The sequence below is a fragment of the Pteropus alecto genome, unplaced genomic scaffold (genome assembly GCF_000325575.1).
Source record: "Pteropus alecto unplaced genomic scaffold, ASM32557v1 scaffold20, whole genome shotgun sequence".
Classification (NCBI taxonomy): Eukaryota; Metazoa; Chordata; class Mammalia; order Chiroptera; family Pteropodidae; genus Pteropus; species Pteropus alecto.
The window spans coordinates 42,001,294-42,018,033 of record NW_006436298.1 but is presented as its reverse complement, the minus strand read 5'-3'; the positions used below and the strand labels follow the sequence as shown (position 1 = coordinate 42,018,033).

Below are 16,740 nucleotides of genomic sequence, written 5' to 3'. Positions count from 1 at the left end.
GCCTGTCTCTTCCTAAAAATTCCTCAGAGATGGCAATTCCACAATTTTCAAGTATAATTCCTGCAAGGAGAAAGAAACTCTGTCTAACATGCTAATAATAGTGGATTTAAAGGAAATGTCATTATTTCTCATTTAAAACTAAAATAATACTTTAAAGGAAAGTAAAAATGATATTTGGGCAAATTGTAAAAATAAACTCATTAATTAATACATACTTATTGAGAACATGGGTACAGAGATGAGTTCTAGAGTTGAATAAAACTTAGTTACAACCCTTGGGAAGGTACTCTCGTAGAGCAGAGGGCACAGAGAGCTGCAAGCTAAGATGGAATGCCATAAGTGACATAATCAACGTAAAAATAGGAAGACCAGAAGGCGCTACTCAAATTCTTAAAAGGAAAGAATTCTTCTGGACTTTTTTCCTGGTAAAGAGCAGAACCATGAAAGGTTGCAAGGAGGAGGCAACATTTGAACTGCATCCTGAAAGATGCTCTAATTGTGCTCAGGAAAGGGAAGCAAATGCGTATTGCAGAAGAGTGGGGTTTGTTCTAGAACAACGCACAGTTTTGGAATGAGAACCAAAGGAAACATGCAGAAGAGTAATGGAGAACAGACCTGGCCTTGAACACGGAGAGAAAGGTGGGGCAAGTGAGCAAATATTGTCCTTTGGGGCCTGGGCAGGGAGCTTTGCATTTGCTGTAGTATTTAATCCTGACAACTTGTTTTACAAGCGAGAAGTGAGAAAAGCATGACATTCACCTACACCAACCTGGAGGTAGCACTGAGCCTAGTGCCTGGAAGGTCCTCCAAACACTGCCTGAATGCATAGATGACCAACTAACAGCTCTGTGCTCTGCCACTCTGCCATATTGCTCTTCTGAGTTTGTTTTTGATTGACATTGGGATTAGAGGGACACGATAACTGGAGAGTTGTGTGTTAAAAAGAGTACAGTAAAGGCTGGGAGGTAGAATGGGGGAGTTACCTATTGTTCAGAGTCTAAAGTATTTACAGGCAACACCCTGCTTTACTTAGCATGCTTTGTTTACACAGAGTTTTCCAAGGAAATATTAGAATGCCTCAAAAACCCAAGTGAAATTTAAAATTTCTCCTTTACTAAATGTGTTATTATAAAAGTTAAACATCGTAGAAAGTATAAAATGAAAAAGTTAAACTCCTTTCCCCTCTTCCAACCCACAGTTCCACTCTTCATAGTATATTGTTTGTGCTTCTAAAAAAATGCTTATGCACTCATAAACATATATGCCTTTTTAAAAACATTGAGATCATTATTTTGCTTTTTTATTTAATCTGTCTTGTAGATCTTTCCAGTGCACAGAGACCAACCTTGTTCTAAAGCTGCATAATGTTTCATCTCAAGGAAGTACCATAATGTATTTAAGATGTTGTCGCATATTTAAGTCCTGTAGAGTTTTCATTTTGTGCATTCTTAAAAACAACACTGTAATGAATTCTTTTTATCTCAAACTGAATTCACTTGGGATCATTTGTATCAGCCTCTTGGATGGTCACAGATAAGCTCTCTTGTGTGAGACATAATTTAGCAAATTTCCTCATATGTTAATATAGTTAGCAGTCACTTAGCAATGAAGGGGAATGCAAAGATAGTCTAAAAATAAATTTACTCACAGGGGTATCTAATTATGTAGCCCTGGAGCCTTCTGGTAAGACTCAGGGCCAGAATTCTGGCTTCCCACCCTGAGCCCAGTGAGCAGAATTCCCATTCCACACCGGGGCAGACAGCATGCCTTCCAGAGGGTCCCAAGCGCTACCCTTCTTGCTCTACCAGTGACTTCAGCCTTACCTGGTTTAAATGCTTAGAATGACAATGAAATGTGCAGGTGATAACAATCAGAACTACAGAATTGTAGAGGGATCAGAGATCATCTAGTCTATACCTTACATTTTTTTTTTTCCTTTGAAGCAGTTTTATTTAATTGACACACACAAAACTTTTTTTAATATACAAATGTTACATATTCTTACCCCTCCTTCCTCTTATCCCATCTGATATCCTATGTTCAACCACTCCCTCTGGTAACCACCCTTACAGGTTTCTTAAGTATTCCTCTGTGGTAGACTGGGTCTCAAAAGATGGGCACATATCCTGTCTTACATGCTCTTTTGCAATGAGAGTTTGCTACTCCCTCATTAAGAGAAAGACTCTATTTCCCCTCTCCTTGAATCTGCCTAGTATTCTAAACTCTTTATAGGAATTATATGCCTTACATTTCTTAGCTGCAGTCGTGACCTAGAGGGTTGAATATCTCAGCAAGATTACACAGCCAGCCACTCACTGCACAGCCCGCCTTCCATACGCCTGTCCACATGAGCTTTTTCCATTACGTAGAACCAAATAACATCTGCATCCTTTGCTTAATTATTTCAAAAAGACTGTGAAGCATAATTTGTCTAAAATATTCCTCTGAATAGAAATATGATGCTTCAAAAAAGGGACCATTTTGAGAACATATGTAGATTCAGCACAAAGAGTAAGAAATTCAAAACTCTTACTTTCAATCATTTTAATTTCTTTCTCCACCAAATTCACTACTAGAATGTTTAACAAGTTTCAAAATTGACACATTTAATTTTCATCTCCCTTCTCCTGTCCCTTGTGAATGCATTAACAAGCAAGGGATGGTAACACTGCTGACTTATCAAGCAAGACGTGCAGTTCTCAAATAGTCTGCAGCCCTGACAATGAGATTTTCAAACCTGGGACTACCCCAGGCTGTGAGGCTCTGAGCCATATTTACATAACTCCCCCCTCCCCCTTCCCACTCACACTGCAGAGTCTAAATTAGGGATCTTGAATAGCTCCTGAGAAAAATCTGTTCAAGATTTAAACTGCATAGAGTAGCCAGCTCCACCTTCCAAGCCCTGGAGCCCAGCTCTGTTAACAACCTAGGACAAGCCACTTCAAGCTGGGTAGGTGAAATCTGTGTTTCTGCATGAAAAAGTACAGTAATATGGTTAAGAACCAATGGATGTGAATATCAGCTATGCTTTTGACCTTGGGTCAAAAACTCTCATAGTCTTGATCTAGGGAAGGTGCAGAGGAACTACACAAATTAAACCAAGTTGTACTCAGACCCTGCAATGTGTTGCTGCCAGACCACCAGAAGCCTACAGAAAAAAAGGAAGATTCCTGCTAGGTTTACTAACAAACTATTTACCCATACTATGGAAAGAATAAAGGAAAACATAGTCTTTAAGTCGAAGCATACACAAAATAAATCCAACTGTTCATTCTCTACGGGGAACCTATAGAACAAAGGCTGAGATTGCTAACATGCCTTTAACGTTGTATATCCATGCCTTTCACACTGCATACCCATACTACAAAAGGAAAACAGGAACACAAAGTCTTTAAACTGTAATTCATAGAAACTAAGAATGACACATAAACTGAATTCCTCAAACACTCCAGGTTTGCCGCTCTCATTCTGTCTTTGAGAGGAGACCACATTTCTGTCTGTGGAGCGTTATTTTTTCTCTAATAAAATTTCCTTTTGTTTCTAATGCTGGCCTGCACTCAAATTCTTTCCTGTGCACAGTCAAGAACCTTCCCTCTCTCAGTACAGGGTTTGGGTCTCCCACTCAGGGGACTCAGTCTCAGTTTCCTCATATTTGAAATGGGGATAATAATAATAAAATCTAGGATTTGGCAATGTATATAAAGATCTTAGTACAACACCTGGCACATAGTAAGTGCTCAATAAATATTGAGCCTCACCCCCACAGGGTCCCAGGCTCACACAGGGACCAATGAGAGACAAAAGGCAAAAAAATACAGGAAGCTAAAAGGAGGAAAAGAAGAAAAAGTCTTCAGCATGATTTCTGCTGTATTAATAAAAGCAGAAGAGAAAATGGTTATATTTCTACCCAAGTCCATATTTGTCTGTGGAGATTCCTAGGAGCAAAGAGTCATTCCCAGGACTGTTTCAACTGAAATTTGAAATGCTAGATCTGGGAAAAAACACCCAGGGCTGGATCAGGCTGGTGAGCTGCCTCCCACGGGCTCAGCCACGGGCGTGGAGAGCCCACTCTTAGTTCCTCATCTCAGGACCACTGACCAGGAACAGAAAAGTGGGTCAATCAGAGTGATTTCTCATGTCCTGGCAGCTTTTCCAGATCACTGACTTCTGGGTACCATGAGATTTCCCTGGTGTGGTCACCGCTGTGGGGTTTCACCACTTCTTCATGCCTGAAGTAAGAGATCACCTCAGCATGTGATCCACTGGGGCACAGCCACTATTCCATTACTTCTGTATAGGTCTCATCATTGCTTTTATGACATGAATGTTTTTTAAAACTATGCATCATAAAGTCGCTTTTGTTTTAATTTTATTTATTTATTTATTTATTTATTTATGTATTTATTCCATTAATTATATGGCACTGAGGCATTCGAGAGGAAGGCAGGGAAAGTCTGCATGGTCCATAGGCCAGGACCTAACAGGGAAAACCAGAGCAAGGACATTGCTGGACTAACACAGGGCAAGCATAAAATTGGGCAGCCCAAGGTCATGCCCGTATAATGAATGCACTGAGAAACATGAGATACCAAAGGTCAGAGGTCACTAACTCAACTGTCTTTAGGAGGCAGGCAGATAAATGACCCAGGTAATACAGCAGCGAGCAGCTAAGGCTTTGGCCAAACTGACATGCATGCAACACTAACTGGCATTTACATTTTAAAAACTAAACACAGTGTGAATGTTGAATAAATGCATCAGGGATTACATCTGGGTCTAGGCCTCCCGTTTTGGTATCTTTCCATGGGTTCCGGTGGCCAATAAATGAAAAGCAAAAAGGTCGGCCAAGAAAGGGAAGGGCAGGAGGCCCCCCAGCACTCTCAGAGGGGCCAGAGTCTGGCTCCACATGCCTGAGGCCTGGGCCTTTAAAGTCACAATGAGAGGTTGGTGTTCCCATGAGCCCTAACTAAAACCTACAACGGGGAGAGCAAGCAGGCATGGAGACCACCGTGGCATTCGATGTAGAGCCAGATACTCTTTGAGCAGGGGTTCCTGGTGTGCTGGTCATGAAAAAACAGTAACATGAAAAATGGTCTGACACCTTTACACTGTGAGTACAGGGACAACCTGGGACCAATGAGTGTGGCGCCTACACACCTCCTGCTTAGGAAAGAGACTGACTCAGCGAGCACAGCTATGTCTGAGGCAAAGCTGCCTGATTAGAAGAAGCGTCAAAGGGGCAAGGCAGTTCCTGATAGGCTAAAAAGGAAAAATAAATAAATAGTTAATTAATTAATTAAAACAAAAAAAACCACACATCCTTCTACATCTTTTATTTCATAAACAAGTATATATTTTGTGCTAATGCTATATACTTTATAAGGTACAGCTGAGGTTACAAAGCTAAAAAATTAAAGGAACTGAGAGTAAATGGCTTATTCTGAGTTAACAGGAGGGAGAGATAATTTGGTCATCATTGGTCAAGACATAAACTTTGATTTGGTAACATAATACTCACTAATACTGTACTAAAATGCTAAGTAGATAGCAGAATGAAGGAAGTAGATATATAGTTGATGCTCCCAAAGGGCTAAAAGAATAGGTCACATAGAGGGAAAGAAAATTAAATTACTATAATCAGGCCTTTTGACAACAATATTTTGTCAGAGGAAAATGGAATAACATTTTAAAGATTCTCAAGAAAAGAAAATGTAGGCCATGGATGTTGTATCCAACAAAACTGACCTATCAGAAAAGGTCACAGACTAGGTATTATCAAAAAATTAGGGTAACAAAAATATTAGGGAATATTGTTCCCATAAGCCATACCTAAGAAATCTACTGCAAGAAGAACTTCAATCGAAATGTCTATAGACACTGACATGAGGACTGATAATAAACAGGACATATACAGTTACCTGTAGAAATAAGGAGACTGCTGTATGTGAAATATGAGCAATCAAATGGGTAATTATAAGATATTCTATCTCTCCTGTGACTAAAAAACTAGGATTCTAAGTGTGGAAGAAAGGAAATACTAATGTCATATAGAAGAGGTTACACAAAAAACCCCATCCTGAACTTGGCTTGGAAATAGTAACATGAACTTGCAATGGATTCTATCTTCATATGTATATATACATATATATTTGTATGTAAATATGGATATGTACATATATGTATTTTTCCCAGCTCTGACCAGTAAAAAGGCCTAGAAACAATGACTGTTTCAGTGCATGATCATCCCTAGTGCCTGGATTAGGGCCCTGAACAACAATGAAGAAATGGCTGATTCCAAGTCAAGGCAGGAATGTACAAGATGAGTCTACACCACCTTGACATACCAGATATCAGAGAAACTACCAAGATTACTAAGGTTATGTTGGAAGGACTCAAGGAGCCAACTGGAAGGGGCTCTCATTGGTCAAAGAAGGGAATATTTGAGTTTTAGTAAAAGTTAAAATTTCAATGGATTGAAATCCACCAAATACATTTAATTCCGCAATCGACAATTTTTTAAAATCCCAATTGGTCACCTTCTGAGAATAACAAGAAACAAATTCTTGAAAATTGGGCAATCAAAGGAAAGAATCAAGCATTAATCCTGCTTTTTCTATGTGAACTGTACCACTAGGTAATCAAATAGCAGATTGAAGGGGAGCCTGTCCTTATAAATTATCCCAGCTAATAAATAAAATAAAAATGGTAGAATCAGAATATCGCCATTCTGCAATCCCCAGCGAATTAACAGGTCTAGACAGTAAGGATCAACAGCTGCAAATGTCAAAAAGGAATAGAAAAACCGGACATCATGTGCCTCCCAGTGAAAATATACAGCAGCTTCTGTAATCTTGCCACAGGGATCAAACCTAAGTTTGAGTAAGCCTCTGTAACCAGGTGCAGGAAATAGAAAGTAAAGGAACAAGTTGAAGTGCACCATGGATGTGCAAGTTTCTTGATATCAAAACTATTGGAAACTCTAATGATCCAACAGCCCAGGTCCATTAACTAAAAAAAATGTATTTTTTAAATGTGGGAAGATGTTAAAGAATCTGTAGATTTAAAGAGACTTAAAAAACACATCAAGTTTTTAAGATATGGACAAGATGAACATACAGTGGGTCAGGCTGCTCACCTGGATGATAACACCATAAAGAGATGCAAGGAAACGATTACTATAAAAGTCAGGGTGGCACTTACTTTTGGAGGGACAGAAGAGAATGTGATTGGGACAGGGTTTGTGGAAGGCACTTTTGGGGTAGCTGGTAAAGTTGTATTTCTTGACCTGAGTGATGGTTATGAGAGCTTGCCTTATAATAATTCACTAAAGTGTGCATTTGTTTCGTGTGGTGTTTTGGTATTTGTGTTTTATTTTACGAGAACAATATTTAAAAATTTGTTAAGAAGATCTGGGTGTGTCAACCAACTTGATGGATAAGATTGCAAGGAGAAGTGAAAGGGGCCAGCAGCAAATCAGCTGGTAGCCAATGTCTTACGAAAGACTTCTAGTTCAATGAACTTCTCAGGTTTAAATAATTGTATCTATCTTAATTAAAACTTGCCTTATAAAACCTTAATTTATTTTTTAAAGCTTATAGTAAATAATGTGCTCCAAAATATCTCAAAGGCAATCCCAATTTAAAATGACCTCTTGAATGCCTACTGAAATTGCAAAAAGCTGTTGGGTTCTCACAGACATGAGATTAATCACCCGCCTCAAAGTTGTAGCATTCAACATACCAACCTAGGGCAGCTTCAAGCCCCCAGAATTAGACATGGAACTTACCCTTGTTCCTCCCCTACTCAGTTCCCCATGCAAATTATTAGCAACAGTAGATTTAAAAAAACAATTGAACCAAACAATTTCCCCCAAACTCTAAGCATCCTAACGTCTAAGTGAACTGCCACACCCATGGTGTTGTTATAGCATTAGCAACATGTGCTCAGGAATTAAGTGAAAAAATACAGGCTCTCCCAAGGTCTACACTGGTTCTGAACTGTGGAGATGAGACCAAGGAGCAGCGGCTCCATCGCACTCCTGGCATCAGGGCCCCAGATGAGAAGCACACAAAGCCCTGCATCTGTTAAGGTAACTCCACCGCTGCCCAGGCATTCTGCAGGGTGCAGCTTTGGCACAACGGTCATCAAGAAGTTGTCCCAGCTTTTATAAAATTTGCCTCATGAAAAGCCTCTATATATAACCTGAGGACAAATTTGCCATCACACAGATTGGCACTCTGCGGCATGAGCCAAGAATGGAAGACACATTCTGGGTTATTAAAATTGTCCAACTCCTTTCTAATATGAAAAAGGAGATCAATGTTATCCTCTCAGTTTGGCAAGTGTGGCTTCATTGACTCTGAACTTCCACACCCCCTACTTTGAATTACATGTGAAATAAACATAGGGCTTTTGGTACAATCTGCAGATGGAAATGGGTCCATGAATGATGGACCTTAAGTGCTAGCACACAACCCTGCATACTCCGTCTCACTCTACATCTGCCAGAGAAGACTGGTGACTTGTTGGTCACTAGGTGAGTGAGAACCAGCTGGGCACACTCCCATGGTTCATCTTTCTACTACTGAAAATAACAAAATGTAAACTATAAAATTTGGACACAAGCTATAAGGTAGACTCTTACTCTTGGAGAGGTAACAACAGCCTTTGAGAGTTCACAGAAAATAAGGGAGTTTGCAGTAGTTTCATTGAGGGGTAATACTCTGCAGCAGTTCAGAGCACAAGTATGGGAGGCAGCTCAGCTGCCCTGGTGTGAATCCCAGTACAGCCAGGCATCTGCGGCAGGTTATTAAACTTCTCCAAACCTCAATCCCTCACCTGTAAACACATATTAACAATAATACCTTTCTCATAGATGCATTATGAAGATGAAATAAAATAATGTGTATAAGCACAGTATCCAGCCCATTTTAAGTACTTGATAAATGTTTGTCATGATTACTGTTACTGAGATTGTGAACATTTCCAAGAACATAAAGAACTTTCTTCGATGGACATATTCTGGGTCTGAATGCATTATGAAGATGAAATAAAATAATGTGTATAAGCACAGTATCCAGCCCATTTTAAGTACTTGATAAAGGTTTGTCATGATTACTGTTACTGAGATTGTGAACATTTCCAAGAACATAAAGAACTTTCTTCGATAGACATATTCTGGGTCTGAATGCAGGATGCATTCTCCAAAGTAAGTGCTATTTTTACAAACCCATAATGCTTAACATTAAAGAGTCGCCGCTAGTAGTAATTAAGTATACATGATTGTCAACACCTTCCACATCTTTGTTTTGTTTTCCTCCCAACTACTCAGCATGGGTAGTTAGTTTTCATTCCAATAAAACCTGGGATTGTTATCAGTAATAGCGACGGCCTTAGCTCGACAGCTGCTAGGGCATGGGAGCTGGATCTAGAGCAGATGTTATTTGTCTGCCCCAATAATCATGCCCCTCTCCCTTCTTCCTACTGGCACAGCCACCTCCCATTGTGGAGGCTCCCTCAACACCCGCTACTCACTTTCACAGCTTCCCTTGCAGCTGTGACTCAGACCTGGCCAATGAGGCCTGGGGAAGCTTCAGGAAAGATTTTATCCCCTGATTAAAAGGGACACTACAAAGGCAGAAAATGATTTTCTTAGCAATGGGTATCTTACACTCCCCACAATCTCATTCAAAGGCAGCAAGTGTGTGGGGATGTGGGGGAGGGGTGGGAAACAGAAAAGGCAGCAATAAATTTGTTCTCTTGCCTCTGCAAGTCACTTTCCAACCTTCTCCATGCAAATCCACCTCTAATTTTACCCCTCTGAAAATGTAAGGCTAGAAGGCCCCTTACATGCTGGACTCTGGGGCAGCAAACCTGGAGGAGGGCCGGATAGAGAAGAAGACTGGGGCAAGACTCAGATTAGTCCATTTTCATACTTGTTGGTCTCTGGCCAAATATGTAAACCTAGAGGGAAAAAATAGTGGTTCTATTAAAATTAGTAGTATGTATGTATTATTAGTGGCAGGCCTTTATTATTCATACTTTCCATGGACACCTATTAAAATGATAAGTTGGAAACATACCAGAATTCAGAAATAAGGGAAAAAAAATCTCATGTATTAGCACAACTCAAAATGTAAAAAATAATGGAGGAAGAGAAAGAGGAAGGAGGAAAAAGTTACAAAAAGGTGGCTTCAAAGAAAAGTCTGTTCTCAGTTTTCTCATTGCCCACCATTTCAAAATGAGAGGGGTGCTCTGAGAATAGGATAGATTCTTGTTAGTGCCAGGACCTCAGGAAATGGGGGTCTGGGTGGGGGTGTGAGGGTTAGGCCTAAGGTAGGGAAAACAGGCCACTTGGCAACTCAGAGGGCTTGGGGCTCCTCCCACCACGTGTTGCTCCTGTTAAAAGGAGGCCCATCCCATGTTGGTGATTTACAAAGCAACATGATACGTGCTCAAGTCAGCTGACACTATCAATAATGCTGTCAGCAATGCCAGTGATTTGAAATCTAGATTTTCAACTAATGAACACAGCAGATTCCCCAGTGTGTCTGCTTCACGGCTTTGGATCTAATTTGTGGGACACCACTATTGGTTTTGGTTGTTTTTTGTTGTTGTTGTTCTTGACCTGGTTGTCAGACAACATTTTTCAATCCAGTGAGAACCTAATTGAAAAAACACTTTATTTCTTAGGTTGCGCACATAGGTGTTTATTTTGTGCATGTTCATTTTAATCTTCTTTAAACTTTAAAACTACTCTGTACTTTCAAGATATATGCTTTTTCCACTGCCAAAACAAACAAACAAAACCTTACAGATATCTGCTGCCTGAATAATCCTTATAGAAGAAGACATTAAAACTAGTCTCCCAGGTTGGCGGTTTTCAACTGGCTGTGCATCAGTCACCTGAGGGCCTTGTTAGAAATACAGATTTCCAGGCCCAGCCTTTGTAATGCTGCAGTAGGTGGGGTCCAGAAATCTGTGTCTTTTGTACCTTGCTTCTCAGGTGATTATGACACGAAGTCAGGTTGGGAGCTATGGCCCCCAATGGGCACATAGGACAAGTTCAAATTTTCATTTGGCGTATCACCTTTGTGGCTGCCCAGATAATCACATTTTCAGACCAGGGGCCCACAAGGAGGCTCCCTGTTGACACATGGTCTCTCACCCTGGCAAGTAATAGCAGCCATTCTTTCAGGCACTTTCAGTCATTCTAGGCCATAAAAGCAAAGGGGCAAAATGGCTAAGTGTGTGCAACACAAAGGCCATCATTGGATGCTTGGGCAGTCAGCTCATTCACCTGTCAGGTACACTCCGTGAGTCACTGGGGACCTCTTTGAAAAAAGGCAGAAGTCAGTCTGTCACTGAGTCAAGACTGCTCTGCCCTTCTAGGGCGGTGATAATATTTAAGCAAACATCAGCCATTTCCCAGAAAACTACCTCATCTTTTTAAAGAGAGAAGAAAGAAAATTAAGGAGTTGTTTCCTGATCACAGAGTGATGGAATCAGGTACTAGACCTATTTCTTAAAAGTCTGAATCATCAAAGTTTGTTTGGAACTTTGCAATCTGTTGCCAGCACTGTGCCTGCAGTTTTTCTCAGAAGACCGTGGCATTGCTCTTGTTGCATCTGCATGTGTGTGAGAGTCTGAACCTCCTTAGCTTAAGAGCTCAGGATAGAAAAAGATGAAGATAGTTAGCTTTCTACGAGCATATACCACAATCTCTGTCTCTCTCACTCTGGTTGACAGTCATATTATAAGAAATTGATTTTTTAAAATAAATACAATAGACAGGAGTGGAGAAGGCTTGAGCTAAATAACTTTGGTTTGAAGGAATAAGAGCCAGGCTTAGAAAAGGTATTGGTCGGGTGAACTGTTTCTTACTTGTTGGCTCCTTTCTAATGTTCATGAGTGTGCTGTGTACCCGGTAGAGTGCTATGTCCCCTGAAGAGCTTGCCTGAGTGGACAACCCTGCAGAGGCGTCTCTGCCCTCTGTCTCCCGGAACTCTCACAACCTCCCCTGAGGACATGCCAGCCTGAGTCCTTTTGTGACACCTAGGGCAGCTGAGATATACCTTCCTGTCTTTGCCTTGGATAATCTGGTTTCAGCCATTACCTGTTTTAAACAAGGGCCTCCAGAGGTAAAAGGCTAATCCAATTCTCATTACTTAACTATAATGGCTCTTTTAAAAGCTTCACTCATACACAGGGAGGCTTACTGGACGCCATGCTCTTCTTCATGCTCAGACACCTAAAATCCAGACAGCCTACTCTGGTTCATTTCTCTCTAGCAGCAGCAAGACTTCCCTATATAATCACATGACTCTGCAGCTGGGAATCCCTGAAATTGTGCTATATTCGCCCCGTCCTCTGCATTGTATGAGGAGAAAAAAGTTCATGCTAAAAGCACATGAAGTACAAGTTATGACTCTCCCTCTCTACTCTACTATGACCCAGTACAAACTCCACCCTCTTAATTAAGACAGATTTGGTCAGTCCAACAAAGTCTACCACTTGCTGGGTGACTTTTTCATATTGGACGACAAGAGAGGAACATTCTGGTTTAATCCACACAACAATCCTATGATGTAAATACTATCCCATTTTAAGGTGAAGAAACAGACTCGGAGAGCTTAAGTAGATTGTCCAAAGTCACACAGCAAGTGGGGCTGAGACATGAACAGCTGATTCCAGAGAAGTCATGTGAACCAGTGACTTCTTGACTAAACTAAAAGCCATCTTTATTCCCAATGTTTAAGCAAATGACAACAAGTGAAATTTGGGACTTAATTCCATTCTCGTTAGTAAAGAAACAAACCGTGATTTGTTTTATGAGTCTAGCGGAGGTCCATTCCTGTGGCCTATCACCTCCCCCTCCCGCCCCCCGCCCTTTTTTTTTTTTTTTGGTGGGGAAGATTGTTGTACGCCTAGCCTGCAGTCACCTTGAGGGAAATACAGTCAGGCTGGTCTATAACCCCCCTTGTTCTATATGAAAAAGCACAACTCTAGAAAAACAAACTTGTTAACACCCATCCAGCTTTGCAGCTGGTTGTGAACCTCTGTTCCCTTGGTTCTGAACCATAAATACTTGCTGTTAGAGAAAAAGCAACTGCTCTCTAAAGGGATGGGTGAGTGTTACTGGAATATTGTAGCACCTATGACATTTTAAAACAAGTTTCTCAGGTAACTTCTATGCTTGACATGAAACTCCAAGAAAACAAAATCCTGTGGAATCAGGTTTATTGCAGTTATTATAACACTAGTTATTTGAAATAGACATCAGAAGAAATATGCTTATTTCAGTTTCTCATTATTGCAAAATAAAAATTTTGTGAAAATGGTTCTTCTACCGTCCTAAGGAAGTGCCTTTCCTTTTCTTCATGGAACACAGAATTCCAAATTCATTTTTTGCCACTATCAGCTTATCTTCAGAAGCCCATTCTGACCAACAAACATTTTTCTTCAAGTCATCAGTGCTCTTGGATCCCAGACCCTCATGTGAACATGAGAGGTTGTGCAGTGCCATGCACAAAGGAATTCAGTAAATACCTACTGTGTGAATGAATGTTGCTCGCCTCCTGTGAGCTGGACTGAGGGAAGATGCCTCCCAACTTTTATGTCGGCAAATGTTAAGGTCCAAGACTCATGGGCCAGATGGTTTCTAAGGTGCCTCTTGCCTCTCACATTCTAAAATTATCTACCCTCCACTTGTAGCTCATTTCCTCTTCTTACTTCAGTCGGCTCAGAACCCTGGGTGAAAGTCATCAAAACCAAAGATGGGAGACCTGGAATTAAACTGTTATCCACGAGGAAACATAAGGGTTGGGGTCTTAAAAGTCCCTTTTCAGTGTTTGTTGGGCTCTTACTGTGTGCATTTGGTATTAAATGCAGGATGTGGGCAGCATGAATAGGGCTGAGGTGATAAAAGTTAACTTTTATTTCCTTTAACTTCTGTAGCAGAACTGGTTTTTTCTGTGAAAGCAAAATTGGGGGTAAACTGTCCACTTTTTATCCAGGCTGGCCCCTGATAATGACCCCATCACCCAAGTCCATGCCCCTGGTACTGGGGTTGTACTAACGCACTCCCTTTCCCCTCTGTGAGAAAACAGGTGGCCCTTATTGTTATTGCTGACCTTCCCCTGCCTCCTGAACGAAGGTTACCCCACGTTCAATCCTTTCCATTTGTACCAGACGAAAATGGAGGGGATAGGGAATGCCTTATTCTGCCTGGAGTAGAAGCAAAGCTCAGTTCTGATTGAGTATGAATGACATCTCCAAGAAGGAAATGTGTTACTTCCAAGGGGCTATCCCAAGCAGAAAAGGATTAACTGGATCAATTAACTACTAACACCTCTGTCAGATTCAACTTCAAGGATCAGCTATTTTAAGTTCCCTGAGCCATAAACCACCTAGAAATCTACTCCTCCCCACACATGGCATTTCCTAATGAGTACTGTTTGGATGCAATCATTTCTCTCCACACACCCTTTCCTCCAATTTCAACAGAATGAAGAATTGCAGAGAATAGGCCACATAAAATACTCTGTTCCCGGCCCTGGGAGTATGTGAGTTCACCCTCAGTTTTTGCCATCCAGTTGGGATCCTAGAACAGCCTGTCCTCACAACACCTCACGAGGAAGATGAAGATTATATCTAGCAACATAGTCAGAAACAAAAAATTAAGAGACAATGAGGATGAAAAGATTTTCCAGCTCACACCACCCTTTTTCTTATTAAATTTAAATACACTAGAACAAAGGCACAATAGATTAAAAGTCTCCCTTAAAGAAAACGTTTTAAAGGCCCATTTGTACAGAATCACTATACTTTTTGGGGACTCTTCTTATATTAATTTATTAATGATTCTTAAATTGTCAGATAACCTAGATGAATATAATGGTTTATATCTTTTAATGCGAAAAGCTGACTACAAAACATTCGATTTCTAAGGTATTCATATTTTACAGGGAGGTAAGTGGTAGTAGTCCACTTCCCTAAACTTTATTTATTTACTCAAATTACAGGTAAATCTCAGGCAAGGGGTGGGGGAGGCAATTAATGGGTATGGATGGAAACTGGCATCCAAAAAATCTAAAAAAAAAAGTTAACTGTGTTACCAGCTACAGTATTAACAACTTGCTGACTTAACTCTCCATGACAGATCTAATTAGAAGGTGGCAATAAATGTTTCCAGGTGTTTAATTAAGTGTGATAATTATTTCTTTCCTTAAAGGGATGAAGTCATATGTTTATATTTCAAAGTATAATGTTTCCTTAGTTAAAACACTGTGGAAACACTTTGGTGTGACACGGAATTCAAACCAGGATAAAAATATCTGCTGTGATAAGCAGCACTTATAGTGATTTAACAACTCAACTTTCATACGCCAACACACAATGGCAACTTAAAGACTGCTCTGTTCTGGTTATTTCCTTTAGCCACAGTTTTGTTATCCTTACACCTCAATGAATAACTTCTACTCGATATCATTTCCCTACTAGCATTTCTTAAATGAATTCTTATCAAAGAAGTGGAGAAATTTTTCTGGGTCGCTCAACTTTCACAGAAAGAACATAGCAAGAATAAACTGAGATCTAGAAGGATTCAGAGACTATTATAATTGGATGGGACCTCAGCAACCAGGGACTCATAGAGGGATTAAAATAGAGTACTGCTATCAATTAGATATAAATTAACTTTTTAAATGTAAAAATATGTCCTACATTGAGATACTATTGACACCCAATTAAATAATTTATGGACGGATGGAATTATCAGTCTTAAGTAACTCAAAGATTTTGTTGTCAACACTGGACACTCAGCTACTGTCTCCTTCCTTCCATGATTCCCTCAGAGTACTATGCTCTTTCTACATGGTCTTGCGTTTTAGGAAATCAATTGGCTTTAGAAATACGGTGTCGCTGAATCAATAAACATCCTTTAGGTGCCCAAGCCTGGTTGGTCAGCATGGTCTTGAACCATATCAGACACCCTAGGGCTCTCATCAGGTGTTCTTGCATCAGGTGCTGAGGACTCGAGTGTCACACGTGCGCGTACACACAGCTCTCTTCTTCAAAGAAAGTCTCCACTGTAGGATCTCAAGGCAAAACCCTAGTCCCTGACCGTTTTTACAATGCAGGGTTTCATTACAATCTCAGGCCAGCATCTTGGTCTGCAATCTGGGGCATCCTGATAACCCGGGCAGTCCCTTTCGACACCGTGAGCTGTTACCAGGAGGGCGTGACACATAGCAGGGGCCCCGTCTACAAAAGGAAGGAAGGAATAGCGTGTAGGGCTCAAGGCAGGAGATGGAAGTTAAGGTGTCGGCCCGAATCAGTAGGGGCTCCTAGCCGAGGGTCTCAGGTTGCCGCTGCGACGTAGGAATCGGGTAAAACTCCGTGGAGTTTCCAGGGCTGTGCGCGCCCGCCCGCACACACCTACACACGCTCGCGCACACGCAACCACTCACACCCACTCCCGAAGCTCTCGGTGGGCGGAAAGCGAGTCCCCAGAAGTTGTTCGCAGCCCAGAGGCCCGAGAAGCCCTGTGAGGGGCTTGCGGGACCGCCTCACCAGGGAGGCACTTACTCGGAAGAGGGGGCGCGGTGGCGCCGGGACACTGAGAGGTGAGCTGGAAGATCTGACGGCGCTGAGTTCCCTAGCCGCTCGAACGCTTGCGGACTCCCGCGGACGGGTCAGCAGAGCGCGGGCCAGAGCCAGTGGGAGAAAAAAAGTCGGGGG

At 41.2% G+C, this 16,740-nt stretch overlaps 1 protein-coding gene across 1 annotated transcript in view; it reads right to left on the bottom strand.

Moving 5' to 3' along the window:
- The window catches only part of TNFAIP8 (TNF alpha induced protein 8), a 102,494-nt gene extending 85,784 nt beyond the window's left edge, over positions 1–16,710 (bottom strand). The window contains exon 1 of the mRNA XM_015590315.2: positions 16,588–16,710. Coding sequence (XP_015445801.1) covers position 16,588 — 1 coding nt within the window. The 5' untranslated portion in view covers positions 16,589–16,710. The remainder of the gene's footprint in view (positions 1–16,587) is intronic.
- Positions 16,711–16,740: the final 30 nt, after the last annotated feature.